This window comes from Caretta caretta, chromosome 14 (assembly GCF_965140235.1).
Source record: "Caretta caretta isolate rCarCar2 chromosome 14, rCarCar1.hap1, whole genome shotgun sequence".
Classification (NCBI taxonomy): domain Eukaryota; kingdom Metazoa; phylum Chordata; order Testudines; family Cheloniidae; genus Caretta; species Caretta caretta.
In genome coordinates this window covers 9,365,729-9,386,912 of record NC_134219.1, presented here as the reverse complement: position 1 = coordinate 9,386,912, position 21,184 = coordinate 9,365,729, and the positions used below count along the sequence as shown (strand labels likewise).

The 21,184-nt window shown below is 37.0% G+C and overlaps 1 protein-coding gene across 4 annotated transcripts in view; it reads left to right on the top strand.

Annotated features, from left to right (window-relative positions):
* RHOT1 (ras homolog family member T1) overlaps nucleotides 1-13,163 on the top strand; it is a 44,580-nt gene extending 31,417 nt beyond the window's left edge. For 2 of the 4 annotated variants that reach the window (XM_048819266.2, XM_048819268.2), the window contains exons 17-21: nucleotides 628-747; nucleotides 1,110-1,312; nucleotides 3,357-3,479; nucleotides 10,369-10,512; nucleotides 12,024-13,163. In XM_048819266.2, coding sequence (XP_048675223.1) covers nucleotides 628-747; nucleotides 1,110-1,312; nucleotides 3,357-3,479; nucleotides 10,369-10,512; nucleotides 12,024-12,141 — 708 coding nt within the window. In that variant the 3' untranslated portion in view covers nucleotides 12,142-13,163. The remainder of the gene's footprint in view (nucleotides 1-627; nucleotides 748-1,109; nucleotides 1,313-3,356; nucleotides 3,480-10,368; nucleotides 10,513-12,023) is intronic. The other 2 variants (XM_048819269.2, XM_048819271.2) reach the window with 2 other exon arrangements.
* The last annotated feature ends 8,021 nt before the right edge of the window (nucleotides 13,164-21,184 follow it).

The following is a 21,184-nucleotide window of genomic DNA, read 5'->3' as shown; positions in this document are numbered from 1 at the left end:
GCACTTAGGCTGTAGAAAATACATCTACCCATTTCTAGAGTATGTATGTGTTTTCTTTGGGCTCGTTTGCGTATTTAGAGAGATTCCAGCATAAGACAGAATAGAAGGGGGAAATATAGCAAGGAATTTACAGGTCACAGAATGAAAACCTGTCAGATGGATGATAGTTTAGTTAACCCTTGAAACACTGGCACTGATATATTGCCAGACAAATTAGTGTTTTAAAATGTATTCAGAATCTTCAACCGGTGAAGATCTGTGAAGATTGGAAATACCCTTTAACATTTGTTTAAATGTGGTTCATTCATCATAATTGGAATGCTCCCTTGTTTTGCAAGTTCTTGTTTAGTCCTTTGCTCAGTGGTTTTGACTCTAGGATGAGAACCAGATTGAATGGGAATATAAGGCATTAGGTGGTTTCAGCAAATATTTCTTTATGCTGAGAGTATTTTGGTTGCCTGCAGATGTGGTAGTAGCAGGTCTTGTGGTAGCTTTATGGCACGTTCTCTGTGTTATTTTGAGCTTGAATAAACCTAATAGGAAATTAAAAAGAAAAAGAAATCAAAACAGAAGAGAGAGTTATGCAATTAATTTCATAATATCAAAGCTTTTTTCCTGCTTTTTCAGCTACATGATGTTGGTGAATCTGAATTTTTAACTGATGCCGAGACCATATGTGATGCTGTTTGCTTGGTGTATGATGTCAGTAATCCTAAATCCTTTGAATACTGTGCTAGGATTTTTAAGGTTTGTATCTTTTTTACGTATCTCATTACACTGGTTCACTAGGGGGAAAATAAATCTTCACTTTCAGTTATCAGCATTCCTGGCTGTCTGAGTTTGGCACCAGAAGTGCATATGCCTCCTGCATGATTGCTGATTATTTGCAGTTGATGCATTTAAAAATGCAGAAAGAGCTTGGTGGGCTTCTGTTACTAATGCCCAGCTATGGTTTAGCTGCCTATGCAGAGCACTCTGCTTCTAGAGTTGGGCTCAGCTAAGCCTTTGAATGCTTGATGTTGCCACGAGAAACAATAATAATAGGCTATTCCAAGTTGTTTGAACACATGAACTCCTGTTTGTCTCAATATTTTTCTTTTAATTTGCAGCAACACTTCGTGGACAGCAAAATACCTTGCTTAGTGGTAGCTGCAAAGTCAGACCTACATGAAGTTAAACAAGAATATAGCATTTCCCCTGCTGACTTCTGCAAGAAACACAAAATGCCTCCACCGCAAGCCTTTACTTGTAACACTGTTGATATACCGAGTAAGGATATCTTTGTTAAACTGACAACAATGGCCATGTATCCGTAAGTAGTCAAGCATCATAGTTTTCATACTGCATGGATCATGACAACACTGCATGCCATTCTTAACCAAGAGGATGGAACTCTCTGCCTCATTTAAGTTGTTTAGCATCAGAGAGAGGTGCTAGTGATATCAGCGATTTAGAAGGTTCCATTAATCCAATAGATACAGAGTTCTGTTCTCTTCATGTATGCATACATAACTCATTGCTGTTAATCATTGTCAGTGGGGAACTGTGAGCATATGCAGAAGAGACTAGACTCCCATATGTCATAACTACTAGTGTAGTGAGTTTATTAATGTAATAATAATAATATAATGAATCATTGCTACAAAATGTCTTAACAGTAACAGAGAGTGCAATTAAGATATAATATTTCATATACATATGTGCGTCTGAGTTTCAAAGGTACTGAGCACCCACAGTTCCCACTGACTTAAAACTAAATTGCAGGTGCTCAGCACTTTTGAGTCCATGTTTAGATATAGAATTCTGGACAGTAGTGGTGGCTTTTGAATGGCTATTGGTGATATGCCCCTGTCGTATTATATCCAGTAGATGCATGAGTCTGAGAGCCATAACATAAACAAGTGCCTTTCTGGGAGATTACTTTTAAGACTGAAAGTCACTGAGACTACAGTGATGTACCACATAACTAGGAAAGTGACATCTAGGATTTTTCTGTTTTCTTACATACAAAATGGTAATCAGTATTTGATGAACTGACACAACGTTGTTCACATTTTATAACACTTAGCAATAAGATACAATCCATGTTCTACTAAAATGGTAAAATCATAGCATATTTGTAGCAATTATTTTAGGTATATAGAAATGTTTCTTAAATATTCACCGAATTACACATTCACAGTATGCCCTATTTGTTGTTTAAAGCAATGAAAGAAACCATTAAGATGTATGACCCAGTACTGCTTGGTAATATTTTCAAGTCATAGTCATAAACAAATAAAATTGACTTACCTGACAATTATTGCAATTCAGATCCATAGACAGTTATGATTCATAACATTACTTAGTGTACAATAATTCCCTAGAAATGCACTGAGGTTTCATTGGTTAATAATGCCTATGTAGGACATGTAATTAATAATGTTTGTGACTTAGTTTCACAAATCTATTAGCTATTACATATTTTATATGGTGCCCAAATATATATATTTGTCAGACTTCAGATTTAATATATTTAAAATTACATTGCTTCTCACTAAGCATCTCACTCTGTTGCTAACCATACTTTACATCCCTCTTTAGTTGGTAGGTGGAGCTTTATGTATTGTGGTGAACTAGATATACATTATTAAATAACAGATGGATTCTAGTATGACAGCTGGCACTGGCTTTAAATTAAAGAGAAGTAATGTCATCTTCAGCCAGAAATCTAGATTTTAAAAAATGGGATCTCTTGAATTAGAGCAGTAAGGTTTCTGTTTTGTTTTTTACTTTTGGTTTATTCGGTAGTGCTGGAATATTAGGACATTTAAAACTGTGTGTGGCACTGAGTATTCGTTTGTCTTAGAAATATCCCTTATTCCTCCCTGGTTTTCAAGCATGTGTATATTAGTTTGTGGGGGAGGGAAGGGGAATGGAAAAATTGGTTATTTGTGTCACTTTATAAAGTAAAATGTGTTCTGTTACTGAGTGATAGAAAATGTGGCTTCTTCAATTTTCCTTTCCTTTGATTGAGAAGAGGGTGTTATCTATTGCTGTGCAGACACATTCCATTCAACCTTTATGATACTTTGTTCCTGAAGACAGATATAACAAACATTTTTATTAATGTTTGTGTTTTCCAGTTTTTATCTGTGTAGGAGGAGGCGTTTGCCAGTGTGTCATCTAGACGTAAAACATCTAGCCCTGGAATTCTGCACAGCTTTAGTCTACCCTTGCCTCCCCGGCTGACCTTTCTTTTCCTCTTTCAAATATAACTAATTTATTCCTAAATCTCTTGGTTTTGGCACAGCCCTAATGTGTGCCTGATTTAATGAGCAAGATCTCAACTTGTGTCCTTCTGTGTGTTTTTGCAGCCATGCCCGATTACGCTGTATGTGCGCCTGCAACAGGTGTACATTTTGCATCTGTCAGAACTTCCTCAACTCAGACTTGCTGCAATCTGTAAAGAACAAACTCTTCACTGCAGTTCTTAACAGGTCCTTAACTTTATTTACTAGGTACCAGGCGTGCTTTTAAAATACTAAAAAAAAAAAAAAAAAGGCAATTGGTAACTTTATATGATGCAGATTTTCACTCCATATCCACCAGACAGATGCTTCTCTTAATATTTGCAGTAAAATGAGTCAAGTTTTATGACCTCTTTAACTTAAAAGTATAGTTGATCACTATATCAACTATAGGCCTTAATCTAATAGTAATGTATTGAAGCATTGCCAACTTGATGCTCAACTCAGCCAATTAGGCGATAGGTCTAATTCTTCAATATTTTGCTATCTTTTTAGGTAGATAGTCAAGAATGAAAAATTAACAATGTTTTAAAATCTGTTTAGTACTAGAATAATATATAAAACACCTGTGTAGTATGAATGAGATCTGTATCTTTCTTAGACATGAATTTTAGAAATCCATTTTATTTAAGTATTGTTGCAGGCAAAAGTAAGGCTTATGTAAAGCAGTACTATTCAGTGTAATTATGTTTATAATACAATTCATACCACTTAACTTGTGGGAGTTAATACAAAACACATTTTACTAATCTTCAGTTTGTACAGATTAGTGGATATGATGTGAAGAAATCTGCAGCTTTAACAGCCAGCTACTCTTGAACAAAACACAACCTGCTTATACACTTTAAGAAAATTAGCTACTGTAGAAAATTTTTAACCACCCAAACATTCAAGTATTTTGGAAAAAAATAATTGATAAATGAACATTAAAATATTTTTGATAATATTTTTCATAATTGAAAACAGTGCTGCATCTTGTCTTACTTGTATTGCAGGCTGTGTTGGTTAAACCCCTGTCTTTGACACACACACAAATTACTAACAGCTGAAATTCTGTCATCTTGGCCCAGCAAATGAATGGGAGTTCAAACCGAACAATAATTCTGTAGTGCAGTGGCTCCATGTTCCATATTTTTCTTGGAGTGACAGATGGTTGTGATATGCATCTTGGAAGGTCAGGATTAGAATGCATTCTTGCATATCCTGAAAGTCTTGTGTTGCATGTTTTGTGTGATACCTTTTGTTAGTTTCAGATCATTATAGTCCTAAAACAGAGTAGGCATCACCTTTATATGCAGGCTGTATGTATACAAGGGCTCTGATCGTATTTCTGATTTGTGTGCAGAGAGTATGGAGAGAGTTTTAGTGAAATGTATCTTTTCGAGTTCAGTGTACAACTAATAACAGTACAATGTGAATTTATAGAAGAGAAACCTTTTAGCTCAGAAAATTAAGATTGTCGACTTAGAAATGACAATGAAACATTTGACGCTATTCATTCGTGTTGCATCTTTTCTACATAAATTGTCCCTCATAAAGTCCCCTTGAAACTTGTTCCCACTCATTTATTCAAACCCAGCCATGCAGCCAATTTAACACACTTGAAAATCTCAGAAAACAGCAACTCTTCAAACTCCTCAATAGGAAGGCTGTGAGCGCCCCAAGGGGATGAGGGAGTCACATAATCCATACCCAATTCCCCTTTCAAAATGGCCATGGATAGTTGTCCCTGTTTCTTAGCTATATGCTGCTTCTTCCCCTTGCTGCTCTCCTATTTGAGAATCCTCCATCAGATCCCTTACTAGATTGATCCAAGATAATAGTGGAGACTTTGGCTGACATGCTGTCCTCTGTTGGCCAGTCTTGCAGTGCAGTCACCCCCAGTCCTTGACACTGTACGGTTGGGAATCACAAGCACCAGAATATGTCACCTTCTCTGTGACAGGTTCATAATTTGGAGGAGGAGGAGAATTCATGGGAGAGCTTCTGCCCTGACCATGTTGGAAAAAAGTTTGCTTTCTATGATCTGTTGTATTGGTCATTTACTTAAAGCGAATTGTCTTTACTCTAGGTGTCCAGCTCACCAATATGTTTATTTAACCAGCTCCCCTCCTTTCTAGCTCTTCCTTTTCCTCTCACAGCATTTGCTTACCGAACCCCTAAAGACCATGGGATACATAGTTTCACACAGTCTCTCCACACTTCAGTAGAGTGAACTGAGTAGTGTGTATGTAAATAAATGTATTTTAAAGAAAAATAGAACCGATGAAGTGAGCTGTAGCTCACGAAAGCTTATGCTCAAATAAATTTGTTAGTCTCTAAGGTGCCACAAGTACTCCTTTTCTTTTTGCGAATACAGACTAACACGGCTGCTACTCTGAAACTAAGATGTTTGTTCATTCTCATAAATATTGTTTCATAAAATGAAAGCAGAGATTAACCTTTAATTATAGACTAACAAGGAGAACCACTGGAGGTGTTTTTCTGGTTTAACAGAATAGGTAGATTTAAAGAACATTTTCACAGGGGAAACAAGGTATTTAAAGAAAGAGATAATGAGGGAACATTATTTGATGTCGATTTAGTGTCTATAAAACACAACCTCAACAGAAAATGCATTTGAATTAAGAAGTTTTTAAAATGCAATTGTTATGCCTTGTATGGTTTTCTCTGCTTGCTTCTACAGCTGCTTACCGCTAAGTCAGAAAGTCAGGAAAAACATTACTTAACTAGGAAGCAAGGAGACCTGTCTCAGTGGAGAAGCTAATGTCATGATCTCCCTCCCACCCTGAAATATTAACCCTCTAGATAGCAGAGGAATGCATGATTAATCTGTAAACTGAAATGCATTTAGATTTAACGCCTAATTGCTATTGTTAGCAGGTGTTGGTAGTTACTGTTTATATATAATCATGATGACAAAATATTATTTTGTAATCATTTTTAATATTCCAAACCCAGCAGTTAACACAATAGCAGTGATTTTGTGCAAATGAAATATCATGCATCCACCTACATTCAGTGTCTCTTGTGTCTGACCCTCTTTACGGATTCTTTTGGGATTTCCTAGTTTAGCAGAAAAACAGATTGAGAGAAATGGGGACGTTTATCCATTTAATGTATCTGTTATGGAGGAGCAGGATTGTTGGTTTGAACTACCCAGGATCCTTGTTCATAGATTCCACTAGGAAGATGGCACTGCATTCTAAACACTGCAGATTGCATGCGTGAGAGAAAGCACTTGTTCGTATGTTGTTGTATTTTTATATTTTTAATTTGTTCTTTCCTTTAGGTGTTCATTTTCATTTGTCTGGCTGGCATTCACTCTCCTTTTACTACATTATTTTACCTCTTTTTAAAAAAGTTTTTCTGTGTAATTCTAACCCTTTTTTAACCATCAACTTGAGGGGGTTGTGTTTTTGGGGTTTTTTTTTTGGTTTTTTGTTTGTTTTGTTTTGTTTTGTTTTGTTTTGTTATACTGCATCTATTTGGAATGTTCAATGAGATTTGTTTTTTCTTTCTGCTTTGTTGGTTTTAAATCATTCATTCATCTTGTTTCTCTTATACAATAGCTGCATTTTACTCTGGCAATTGAGTTTATGGTTAAAAACAAGATGTTTGTATTTATTCTTATGCATGAGAATGATGATGGTTCCATCAGGGAGATTTTTTCGGTTAAGTTTAATTCTTAGATTCTGAAATTGAAATAGTGGAAATAAGAGTGGGGTTTTATTTAACATATTTTTTAAAAAAAACCTTGCACATAAAAACATGATTATTTCAACAGTTTTAGGATTTGTTCCTACAGTTTCAGTTGCCTATAAAACCCTCCTTCTGTGAAACCCAATCTGGAAAAAAGCACTATTTACTGACTGTAATAGAGAAAAGAGTAGTTCCCTGAATCCAGTATAAGTGTTTAGACTTTATGGTGTAGTGCACTTACATTTTTAGGGAATATGTTCTTACAGCCTTCCAAAATCACCATAAAAATCTGTTAAATTATACAGGCAAATTATACAGGTATTCACTTCTACCATGATGATGATGATGAAAATTAATGCTCTTTTATTGACCATTTCCTACCACTCATTACTGGCTATAGCCAAGCAGAATTTTGCAAAGCTATGCTAATGCACTGTTTTACAAATGGGGTATCTTGAACTGGCTTTTTACATTGTCACAGGCATTGTGTGTGCACTAAAATGCACTTGTTGCTTTTCATATATTAGATGGCTAATGGGGAAAAAATTCTAATATCCAGAATGTGTTTACAACATAGAAAATTATGTGCCTAAATGTAATATTTAAATGAAAGCTGCAGCAACTTGCATGTATACTTAGTGTGTTTTTATTTTAAATTCAGTTGCTTAACAACTTGTGGCTAAAATATATTGTTTGTCAAAGTAAACTGCTGTTGCTTGCTGTTTGTTAATTTATTATTTATCATTTGGTGTAAGTATCCATATGGCTGGTCCATTTCCGTCATGACAAGGTGGTGTTGACCTCATCTGCTACTCTTTTTATATGCTTTGCCAGTTAGCATGTGGAAATTTTTGGAGATTTTTTTATAACTAATATTATCTTCCCAAATTTGGGGTTCTTCTGCTACTAATGTTGACTTAAAAGCTTGTCTACGTTGGCCGACAGTTCAACCGGTTCCCAGGTGTAATTAATAGGCATGCTCAGTTAATATCTTGCTTACTGTGTGATGCTAACTTCTTGTGAGTTGTTAAAGTCTGTTAAAAGAAACACTGTTCTAGACTGCAACATATGTCACTAAAATAGCAGGTGATAAAACAGCTACTTGCCTCAATGTTTTAGGGCAATTTGAAGCAAAGTTCTGTGCTTTTTCTTTCCAAATTATTTTTAAACCTGGGTTCTGTTTCTAAATATAATGTGGAGCAAATGTGTCTAACATAGAAGTCTTATTTTGAAAGCTTAATAAACTACAGGAAGTTGATGAGCTAAATCTTATTACTAGAGGGCAAGATCTCATAAAACTCTGCATCAGTTTCTATTTCTAATTTAGGATCATCTTTGTCTTCTTGTTTAAGATAAGAAAAGGAGTACTTGTGGCATCCGATGAAGTGAGCTGTAGCTCACAAAAGCTTATGCTCAAATAAATTTGTTAGTCTCTAAGGTGCCACAAGTACTCCTTTTCTTTTTGAGGATACAGACTAACACGGCTGCTACTCTGAAACTTGTTTAAGATAGGGACCAAATTCTTCCCTCATTTGGAGTTAGTGGAAGTATCTATTATTGGCTAACCTGACACTAGTATAATAGCTTCTGACATACCATTCATATATTACAGATTCCTAATCTCTCACACGTCATTTTAAAATTTTGAAATATTATTTTAATATATTTAGTTTGCCTGTGTATTTGAGATCAGAAGAAACTCCTAAACTGTGAAAGCTTTCTTTGATACTATTATGGAAGCTGTAGAGTTTGGGACAAAATTTCATGTGGTATAACCACATTAAAGTTGAACCACATGGAAAACTTCCCCTTTTTGTTATTTGGGGTTATTTTAATAAGAGATGTGAGTATGGCATTGAGTTGTGGAAAGATTCCATTTGCTGTGTACACCGATTGCTATGAAACATTTATAAGTAAAGGCTGGGACTTTCAAAGGAGCCCAAAAGAATTGGATACCCAAGTCCCACTGAATTTTGGTTGGTTCTGGACTCCTAACTCCCTTGGAAGAATTTCTGCCAAAAAGTACAGGGCATGATCCAGTGCTCATTGATGTCAATAGAAGGACTCCTATTGGTTTCAGTGGATGAGGGCTTGGGCCTTAGAGTTTGGTCAGGTTAATTTAGTTAAAGGAAAAGCTGCTTTACCCTGAGCCTTAGATTAAATGGAGAAAAAAATTCTATGCTGTGAGTGAGTCATTAAATTCTCTGATGCTTTGACATGGGAATAGGATTTTGGCATGATCATGAGACTACCTTAGTTGCTTTTAAAGGTACAGGATAACTTTTAGCCATGCTCAAGGACTTCCTTATGTAATGCTTGTTAATATTCACATGTGCAGAAATGTTGTAAAAGGCCAAACTATAGATTGGAAATAGTAGTAAATACTGACTTGAACGATAGATGGAGCTTCAGTAGACAAGTTGAGATGCGTCTAAATTAAACAAGTATAGAGTCACACTTTTAAACTGATGCATTTAAAATATATATGTAAATATTTTGTCAGACAATTTCAAATTTTTTTTGAGCTGTTAAGTATATCAAAAATATACACCCTTCAGAGTTTGTCAGTATATACACACGCTGTTCTATATTTTAAGGAGTTTTGAAACTGAGGTTTTAGTGTACATATTCACTCTACAAAAACATTTTAAAGTTATATTTTCTTAAAGTACAGACTTGACCCAACAATAGTAAAGGAAGTCCATCAGAAGTAGAGCTAATACTCCTGTATTAACACAGCCTGTTTTGCTGAAGTACTGCAATTAGGGTATGTTTTCATTACAGAAAGGTGTTCTTAACTTAGGTTAGCTAATTTGGGTTCAAATAGCAGTGAAGACATAGCAGCTTGGCTAATAACACAGGTTAGCAATTTGAATTCAACCCCAGGATCCCTTATAGGTTTAACTCAAGCTGCTAACCTGAGTTAAAAGATGAGTTCCTATGTCTTTGCTACTATTTTAGCTTGAGTTAGCTAACCTGAGTTAAGAGCATACCTTTTTTAAATGTGTGTAGTGAAGACATACTTGTAGTGTACAGTGTAAGGTGTACTGCAGTATCCTGGGGTAAAATAAAAGTCAAGAAGCATAGGTTTCCAGCTTTTATAGCAGATTCCTTGCTCTTGTTGGTTAATGCTACAGCCTCCTAGGTCTTTAAGCATGCTCTTTTTTTGTATTTAATTTAGTTACCTAGTTAGCCATTGAACAAATTCCTATTTTTATATGTTAAGTTTTTAACAACTGCACAAGAGCAAAGAATTAGATGAAAACAAATGAGCAGCTGAATATAACTTGTGTGAGGTGTAAGTGTGGCATACATTGAGTCACTTCCTGTTTTGAACCATGCTATGAACTGCAAACTGTGCATGTGTGTAAAAAAGGTTAAGACTCCATATAGATGAGTTGGGTGCCGTGCTGTTAGCAGACGAGGAGAGCAGTATTATTCATCAGGTGCACGCCGTCAGCTCTGTAGAAGATTCCATCTTCATGGAGTCATCTCTTGATCCACATTTACTTGAAGACAGGTAACGATATCCTAAATGGGGTGATCTTGCCATTTTTCGCCTTTAAAAAAACAACCAAACTACTTGACATCTAGTTCTGAGATATTTCTTAGAAATTAGTTGTGGGAACTAATGCTTGCAAGAAACCATGAGTTTGGTCTGTTTCAAGATCATAATCTCACAGGGAACTTTTGAGTAAGAATAGGAATTTGGAGAGCAGATGTGAGTGGTTGTTCATATGCTGCATTTCACTTCAGTAGAAATAAACAGAAGAGCCTGTGTCTGTTCTGCAGTGTGTGATACCCTAGTACGCAAATTTATATGTACAATAAGTGTTTATATACAGGACATGTTATTACTATAAATGTTTGCTAAACAATATTTTACACTGGTTTGTATGTTGTGGTAACAACAACTACATAATCCATGTTTTATAAAGCAGCATGATAGTTCTGTAATTCACATTGTATAGTCACCTAACTCTGTTTTGCACATGGTATATGCACAGAATATCTGTATACTCCTTGTGCTGTAACTGCTTGTAAAGCTTCAAACACATAACCCATTATTTTCAATATAGTTATACAAATTTATAAGATCTATAAACTCAGCTATATTATGTGGGTTCTGTAAATCACCTCCATAACAATCAGTTTGAAACTTGGTGTGCTTTAAATTAAGGTCACTGTAATAACTTTTAACGCTTTATCTACTGCTTTATGGTAAGCTGTCATACTTGAGACTATTTTGAAGATGGCTAGCAGTGTTTAACTGAGCATGCTCACAAACTTTATTTGTGGTATCTGGGAGATGTGGCTCATTGGCTGTATCTATCTTGTCATGAATAATGTGGCTTTTTATGTCATCCAACCACTTTCATCCTATTGTTACATTGTTTTTTTTTTTCTGTTCATGTCACTGTCACTGCCTGTTCCACTAGCATGTCATTCTCTTAACAGTTTTCAATTTAGTATTGTGATGAACAGTTACCTGTTGCTCTTTTTGTGATTATATATTGGGGAGGGATTTGCAAATTGTCATTGTTGTGGTTCTAGCTTTTGGAGAAGTATTACTTGTCAATTAACTGCTTGCCAGACAGCACTTTAAATAAGTGGTAATACAACATTGCTTGGAAGGTTTAATTCTGAAAAGCAGAAATATGTGAACTGAGGCCTTTAAAAATATTATCTTACTAGTATTTCACTGTGCTGGGATATTTGCTCACTCTGGATGTGCAATTAATTATTTGTAGCTGCTTTCCCTTAGGAAGTAATTTTTGCTGCTGTCAAATAAGTCAGTTCTGCCCTCCGCCCATTCACAGTTGACTAATGACTTGATCCTGCAGCATCAGGTCCTAAGCCTTTAAGAGAAGTATAAATGCTTGCATTGATTAAAACTTTGTAACCCTAGTGGTGTGCTGCTTAAGCATGACAAGTATTAATAATTTTCCAAAAGCAGATTTTTATTTGACGTAACAAAGTGCCTGACATTCCTGTCATGAAATTAATTATCTTTATCTTTTTAAACTGCAGGCATGTGACACAAGCAGACCTCAAAAGTTCCACATTTTGGCTTCGAGCAAGTTTTGGTGCTACAGTCTTTGCAGTTTTGGGTTTTGCCATGTACAGAGCATTATTAAAGCAGCGATGATCTGAAAAGCAGTACTGGCTCCTACCAAATAAAAATTTAAAAAAATTATGTACATTCTGAATGCTTTAAATTCTGCTAGAAATATTTATATATGCAGAGTTACTTTATTAATATTTGTAATTCGTGCATAAGATTCTTTTAAATGAAAGCTATAACTACAGTATTGCATAATGTGTGGAAAAAATTGCATTGTAACAGCCAACTAAAATGGCCTAATTTGTGAGGCTAAAAGGGAATATTGTAAATAATCTGTATATATTAAGGCAGTAAGACATTGCTTCCCAAAAAGTTATTAGAAATACTGTTCTTAGATGTTTCAGCATAGTGAGAGTGTATAATTGGAATTCATTTTCAATAGAGTAGGTTCAACTCAACGATCATACTTGTTCATGGATTACTTATTTATTTCAAATGCATCTGAAGTTTATTTTTGGGACTACAGGCTATACAAGGCGGAATATGTGGCTTTCTTTTTCTTTTTTAACTGAAGAGCCAACCAATTTACCCACTGAACTATATTTTAAGGAAAAAGTCACTGTGGCAGATGTGGCCTAACGATTTTGTATGTTACATGACCTCTGACGTGTTTAACTGTCTGAGAGTCCTCTTTTAAAAGAAAAAAGTAAACTTTAAAAACTGCCAGACAGACTTCATATGCTTTGTGTAATTCTGTGTTGCTTCACTTTCCACTATGTTTTATAGCCCTTTCAGATCAGATGGAAAACAATTTGTATATTATAAATGTTTATAATTCAAAAAGTGTTGCTGTTTAATTCCTCACGATAAATCATTCTTGTAAAAGCTGTGTGTGAGGTAGAACTACAATAGTACACCGTGCTTACTCTACTTTAATGTGTATTAGTTGCATGGTTCACAGTGGGTTATATACCTGGTTAGAATTACCTTTAGACAGCACCTTTTTTAATGGATCAACTAATCTAATGAATATAAAATCCTCATGACAAACCTATTTTTTCCATTGCGGCCTTTTCAAGTATTTCAATAAATAACTGTGTACTGTGCTTTGTCTTGATATCTTTATTTTTTAATTAAAGGTATGGTTGGTGGCAAAAACCTGCTCTTCATCACATAGAATACTGTAGCAGTCCTTAAGCTGTCAAGATGTAAATGGCTTGGATACATTGATTCTTCTGGTTTATACTGTGACTCCATTGACTTCAATGGAGTTACTCCTGATTTTCACCAAAGAAAGACAGGGTTGGGTACCAAGCTCCACTGAAACAAGGGAATACATTGCCAATTCAAACTTTCTCCATCACTAACCATATTCTAATGCATTTTGATCCAATGGGGAAATGAAGAGGTTTTTCTCAAGATTATGTACTCTAAGGAGAGTAATTGCAATAAACACCTATTGTTGTCCAAAAGTTACATTAAAAAGTTCTGGTTTATAGCTGGCTGGTTTTTGCATGACCTACTATTGGCTGGTTCTAGAGGGATGCATTAATATGCTGAGCCCAGTGAAAAGAGAGTTATTTTCAGGCTTTTCGTTTTGTATTGTATTTCCTTGTGTTATAAGCTGGGTAAAACTTTGTGATGGGTTGTGTTCAAACCTCGTTCAAACTGATGTGTGAACATGCCCTTCACTTAAGATAGTTGTAAGAAATACTTAAAGGCCACACCTAAAGGAAGACCTAATAGAATCTGCTCAGAAACTAGCCCAGGTAGGCAGGAGGTTCCATTAGATCCTGTGGCTAGATGTGTAAAAGATGACACAAACTGAGTACAGACAAGAACACAGAGAGAGGCTCAGGCAGAGGAAAAGTAAGAAAGTCAAGCAATAGCCTCTGTGAGCACAGTACCGTGTGAAAAGCTGGAGAGAGCACATTTGGATCTGTTGGCTAAAGAAGCTTGGTGCTGGAAGCTTAGAAACTCCTCCTTTTGTTTTTGGTTCCTCCTGTGTTTGGAGGAGCAGGACTTTGTACATTCCTTGTAAGTAAACAAGACTGCATCAAACAAAATACTAGACTCCATCAATTTCTGCTTCCAGCTGGAACATCCCTAGTAGCCCTGAAGCTTGACTAACCACTTGGGTAGAAAAGAGGCAACCCTGGTAACAGTGGGATCTAGTTTCATAGGAGAGGAATTGTAAGCTGGTGTTCCTGTTGACCCCAAATGGAGCAAGGGATGGTGATGCTTGCAGAAATCAAAGATGGACAAAAGTAATGTCAAACAAGACCTGGAAGGTTCACAAAAAGCAACGAAAGCAGCATGAGGAGTCGTCCCAGGAAGGGGTTGAGGGTTGACTTGCAGACAGAAGTCAAATCTCTGTTGGAGCGAGAGCTACAATGTTTCTAGACAGTTTGGGAAGCCCAATTGAAAAGTTTGGGGGCTGGAATGATAAGACAAATCAAAGAGTTGACAGCAACCTGACTGCTATAGACCAGAAGTTTTTCCCATGAAATAGTGGAAGGCAGGCAAGTTTTAGCCAGTTTGGAATTTGCTAACAGATGAGCTGCAGCAGAGAAATCATGTGTTTACTGGCATGTGCAAAACAGAGTCGGGGAGGAAGTGGGAAGCTTATAAAACTGATTAAAAGCATAATAGCTGTCTGCTACACTGTGACCTCGCCAGAGAAGAGAAGTGGTGGAGAGAGAAGATAAATGAGGAAGTTCACCTGCTCTACTCAGCATCAGAATACTGAAAAGCTCCTGGCCCGGGGAATTTTATTACAATGGCTGTTGAAGCTGATTTGATTTTTGAAAGTTTCTTGAAAAAAAGAAAAGATAAAATGGTTAGTGTTCTTTCTGGATAGATGCATGGTTTGGAATATAAAATCTTCCATGGGAAAGGTAGTCACTAGAAATCTAGTTAAAGTCCTGTTTGGTCTCTAGTCCAAAACAAAGAAGTTAAATGTATAATTAAAGGGAATGTGTTTTTAGGCTCTTAATTTCTGTGATTATACAATAAGAAGTTAGACATGTCTTTGCCTGTGTGACATGTCAAAATTGACCATAAAACGATTAAAAATGTCTTGTTTCGACATTTGATTATAAATGTTTGGTAGAAAAGTAAAATGATTCTTCTCCAGTTTTAAACAATTTTTTTTGCCTTTTTTACTGTGTACTGTGTAGCCTGCATATTAATACAAAAATACGTAAAATTACAATATTTATTTAAGGAATATATTTCAGTATTTATTGCAAATTCAAAGGACATAATTTTTTTTTAAATCTGAAAGTGTTACTGCTGTCCCGTTCTTTCAAGCATTTACTGTTTAAAGTTACGCATCTCTTTAAATGTTTGTAGGATGGGAAGCTAGGTTTGCACCTTGTAAAAGTGCTGTCATTGCTTAAGTCAGTTTTAGTATAAATATTTAAGCAATGTACTTAGTACACAGTAAATCAATTTACATCAAAATATTGCTTTCATAGCAATAATGGGCTTTAATTTCTTCAAAGTGTAATGGATTGACATTTCCTCAAAATATTTGTAAAGGGAGTGGATATTTGCACTGTTGCTAAGAATGCCTAGAACAAAGTCTGGTGTGTACATTTCTAACTTCCCTTTTTATTCCAGCTGATTTAATCACAGCAGGAGTGGGAAGATTCTGTATAGCTCTGACAGCTTCCTTATTTTACCACTTAAAAAAACCCAACAGATTGCTGAGATAATGAAAGCCGGAAAAAGTGAAACTGAATAGATTTTTATCTACATTCTCATTCAATTTAACAAAGAACATGGATTTGTCTGACTACAATTTAGAATATATGTGATAGCCTTATGAATATGGCCTCAATTCAAAGCAATTAAGCAGATGTTTAAATCCCACTGATGTTCAGAGTGGTAATGTGCACAAAGTATATATGAAAGTTAAACGCATGCTTAAGTGCTTTGCTGAATAGGGATGGATTTCAGCATGTATTAAATCAGGGTCTGTATTCTGTATCAACATCTAATTTGTATTCAGTGCCTGCTGTTTTTATTCTGGTTTTTAGGGTAGCATAGCTGTCTCTCTTGTTTTCATTCTTCCACTCCTTCCAAAGAAGTCAGAAGAGATCTGGTAAAGGTTCTCTACTAGCTGCTAAATGGAATAGGTTTCAATTTGTAGTTTGTAAATACATTCCCAGATGTCCATATTCAATTCTGCACAGAGATTGTAGGAGATGGTGCTTTGTATAATTCATCTTTGACCCATTTTAAGTTATGGAACAGCATTAATGTGCTCTTAGGAGTGTCTAGTCTAATACTTCTTGCTCGGTAGGGAGTGGAAATAGGGCTCAGTGGCTAGAATCCTGGACCCTGGGTTCTATTCCTTGGTGGCCACGGACTTTTTGAGTGACCATGAGCAACACTTAATCTCTTCGTTCATCCATCTGTATATCTCTCTCTGAGATACTGAGGCTTCATCTTTGTAAAGTGCTTTGAGATCTTCTACTAGAGCATATCCAAGTGTAAAGTTGTTTTTTCACTGGAATTCCATGGGACGAAGATGAAAGGGGAGTAGTGATGGCCCAAAAGGTTCTAGATGTCTGACTTCCGAAAGACCTTGGTGCCCAACAGTTCCCATTCAGACACCTAAATGAAGTGGTCTTAGAAAGTGCTCTGCTCCCATGAGTCTCAGTGGGAGCTACTTCGTTCTAAGCACTCCAGAAAATCTGGCCAGTCATTTGTAGGTGGCCATATAACTCCACACCATGCTAATTTAGGCTAGCAGTTCTGTACATAACTAGACCTTGTTCCCATGTATGTGACAGCGGATTAATTTTGATGTCTATTTTAAGGGAGTATGCAAAAAAAAAATCTGCCATTGGGGGAGTCTGCCAATGTGTAGGAAAGATGAAAAATAATGTTCTTTGAATTATTTTTCGAAGGTCACTAATAATCTAAGATGATGCACCTTCTACAAATGCTCACACAGGGCTTTTTTTGAGAGAGGAACTGGATGGAAAAGGATTCAGAGCAGCAACCTATAGGTGGGAAAGTCTCCATAGGCTCATCCCAGTCAGTGCGACCAGCCAGTCTCCACATAAATCAAACGTGTACGTTTATTGGGGACAGGGTCTCTGTTCATTTCCTGGTGCCATACACAGTAGGTTTAGCCAAAACAACATATTTAACTGGTTTGTATCTTTGTTAAATAAGTCACATACATTTTTGGGGAAGTTTGTATAGTTCCATTTTCATTCACTTCCTTTACAAAAGCCCTTCTCAGTTTGCTACCAACATGGTCCATTCAGTTTTAATAAGGCAAGACCTTAAACTATATGTAAAGGAACGTAGGCTGGGGCTACCAAAGGGACTGTGAGAGTTCTGCACCCAATTTCTATTAAATGTCAATGGGAGTTGGGAACTTAACTCCCGTAAACATTTGGCTTCTAAGAGAGTGGCATGTGTGTGCATGTGCATGTATCTATATGTAATAACTACTTTTGCACTTCTACAATTACTTTCATCTGTAAATCTAAAGGCACTTTACACATTAAGCATCATACCACCCATTTTACAGCTGGGAAAACTAAGGCCCGGAGTGCCCACAGTCGCATAGTGAGTTGGTGGCAAAGTCTGCAATACATGAGAGAATCAACACCACTGATTTACATCTTGTTTTTTTCTAACACTTGTTTTGTTGTTTAAATAGAAATTTACATGGGCAAAGTATTGGTTTTGACTTCATAATACCACCCTCGATTTCTTTACAAAGAAACGTGGAGATGCAGTAGGTGTATAAATGATTTACTTTCTCCGTCTTTGATAGCCTGGATATTTTTTCCTATTGATAACTGGTATGGTGGTGTTTTGCAGTTATGCCTCCCTGGATGCTACTCCATATACATAGTAAGTAAAACCTGTGATCAGACACATTTCAAGCTGTTTTAGAGAGACTCTCAGAAGTGCTTCTTGTGTTTGTATTTGCACTGAGAGGAATCTTCCTGTGATCGGCTGGCTGAGGATTTCCTTTATAACCAAGGTGATATTTTCTGCATCCAATTTCCTGTTTAAAGGCAGTAGTCAGGCTCTGTAACTTTTGGAGAATCAGAGTTCAACACTCTGGAGCTGAGAGTGCTATAGATACTGCATCTCACCTTGCTTTTCATTGACCCTCCTGGATCATGCAAGAGTAGCCTTGGCCAGCCGGAGAGCAAACTGCAGTTAGCCGTCCTAGACTGGAAGGATAGTTGGTATCACGTGAGACTTCAGGACTTCCTCCTTACAGTCCTACCAAATACAGGGCCTAGTGCTGCAAGCCCTCAACACCTACTGAATTCCACACCAGAAGAGCTGTCAGGATTGGACCCACACAGAATTAATAATTTCTATTTTGTACACATATGGGAGTAGAATGCAAACAGATCTTGCTGTGTGATTCCTAAATGACCAGCTATCACTTCTGAGAAGCCTACTAAGAATTTGGACAAGGAGGAGGGTAAGATGGACTCAACTTGACTCGTTATCCAAAGTTGAGGGTGGTGCGCTGCAAAGTCTTAAGACTGATGCACACTGGGACAGGGATAGAGATTCCAGAGGGCAGCACTTCCTTTCACTTCTCTTTTAAAATACAAACTAGTGGGCTGTAGTAGTTCTGCAGAGAAGCAAAGAAAATTATCATGTGAGGCATAAAGTCAACTCAGTAATAATGGGGGATTTCAACTATTCCCGTATTGAGTGGATACAGGTCACCTCAGGACAGGATGTAGCGATAAAGTTCCTAGATACCATTAATGACTACTTGGAGCAACCAGTTCTGGAACCCACAAGGAGAGAGGCAATTCTTGATTTAGTCCTAAGTGGTGCACAGGATCTGGTCCAAGAGGTGAATATAGGTCAGCTGCTTGGTAATAGCAACCATAGTGTAATAAGATTTAATATTCTTGTAGGGGGGAAAATACCAAAGAAACCCACCACGGAATCATTTAACTTCAAAAAGGGGAAATACACCAAAATGAGGAAGTTAGTTAAACAGAAATTAAAAGGAATAGTCACAAGAATGAAATGCCTGCAAGTTGCATGGAAACCTTTCAAAAACCACCATATTAAAGTTATATCCCAAATAATAATTAAAAAAAGGTAAAAGGACAAAAAAAACCCCATCACCATGGCTAAACAACAAAGTAAAAGAGGCAGTTAGAGACAAAAAGACATCTTGTAAAAATTGGAAATCAAATCCTCCTGAGAAAAATAAAAAGGAGCATAAACTCTGGCAAGTGTAAATGTAAAAGCATAATTAGGCAGGCCAAAAAAGATTTTGAAGAGCAACTAGAAAAAGACACACAAACTCACAAATATTTTTTAAGTTCATCAGAAGCAGGAAGTCTGCCAAACCATCAGTGGGGCTATTAGACAACCGAGGTGCTAAAAGAGCACTCAAGGAAGACATAGCCATTGCAGGGAAGCTAAATTAATTCTTTGCATCAGTCTTCAGAGGATGAGAGGGAAATTAACACATCTGAGCCATCCTTTTTAGGTGACAAATCTGAGGAACTGTCCCAGATTGAGGTGTCACTAGAGGAGGTTTTGGAAGAAATTGATAAATTAAGCAGTAAAAAGTCACCAGGGCCAGATGTTGTTCACTCAAGAGTTCTGAAGGAACTCAAATCTGAAATTGCAGAACTACTAACTCCAGCATATAGCCTATCACTTAAATCAGCCTCTATACAAGATGACTGGAGGATAGCTAATACTGAGATTCTAAAGATTCTAGAGCAGAGTTTCTCAAACTGGGGTCTGCGAAGGTACTCTAAGGAGTCTGCGAGTCATGTCTGGCTCCAGGGGGTCCGCAAGTCATGGCCGGGGCCATTGGCCCCGCTGATCAACTCCTCCCCATCCCTCCCGCACACCGCTTGGGGGAGGGGGTAGAACGAGGCAGGGAAGAAGAGGGGGTGAGGGTGGGGCCATGGGGGAAGGGGTGGAATGGGGACAGGGTCTGGGGCTGAGTGGGGATTGAGCACCCCTGGAAAAAATGAGAAACCAGCTTGATGGTCCATGAAAATTTTTAAATCAAAATGGGGGTCCTCGGGTTGCTAAAGTTTCAGAACTGCTGTTCTAGAGCCAGCATGGATAGTTCTCTGAAAACATCTGCTCAGTGCACAGCAGCAGTCAAAAAAGCTGACAATGTCAAGAAAAATTAGGAAAGGGATACATAATAAGACAGAAAATATAATGCCACTATATAAATCCATGGTACACCCACACCTTGGATGCTGTATGCAGTTCTGGTTGTCCCATATCAAAAAAGATGTGTTAGAATTGGAAAAAGTACAGAGAATGGCAACAAACATTGTCAAAGGGGCTGGAACAACTTCTATAGGAGGAGAGATTAAAAAGATTGGCACAATTCATCTTAGAAAAGAAACAACTAAAGAGGGATGTGATAGAGGTCTATAAAATCATGAATGGCGTGGAAAAAGTGAATTAGGCAGTGTTATTTACCTCTTCACATAACACAAGGACTAGGGGGCACCCAATGAAATGAATAGGCAGCAGATTTAAAACAAACATAAAGAAGTATTTCTTCACGGATTTTAAACTCAACCTGTGGAACTCATTGCCAGGGGATGTTGTGAAAGCCAAAAGTATAACTGGGTTCAAAAAAGAATTAGACAAGTTCATGAAAGATAGGTCCATCAATGGTGATTAACCAAGATGGTCCGGAAGCCTCTGCCTGCCCGAATCTGGGATTAGACAACAGGATGGATCACTCGATAATTGCCCTGTTCTGGCAATTGCCACTGTCGGAAGATAGGATACTGGGCTAGCTGGACCATTGGTCTGACGCAGTATGGTGGGTCTTATGTTCAACTTGGCATAACCAAAGAGGTCAAGTAACACTGGGCCTGGTCCTCAACTGTCAGTGGAGCTATGCCGATTTATACTTGCTGGAAAAATTGGCCCAACATGTTTTAAATTTTTTCATCCATCAGGATTATAGAATGTTTTAAAAAACTTTTTAAAAAGTGCTAATAGCAAATCTTAGAGGTTGCACATACCTGTGGAGGATTCTTTATAGAAATGCTTTTCAGGTGCAGTCGGTACGCGGGGCACAAGCTGTGAAAGCTCATTATCCTTTCGAGATCACAATGGC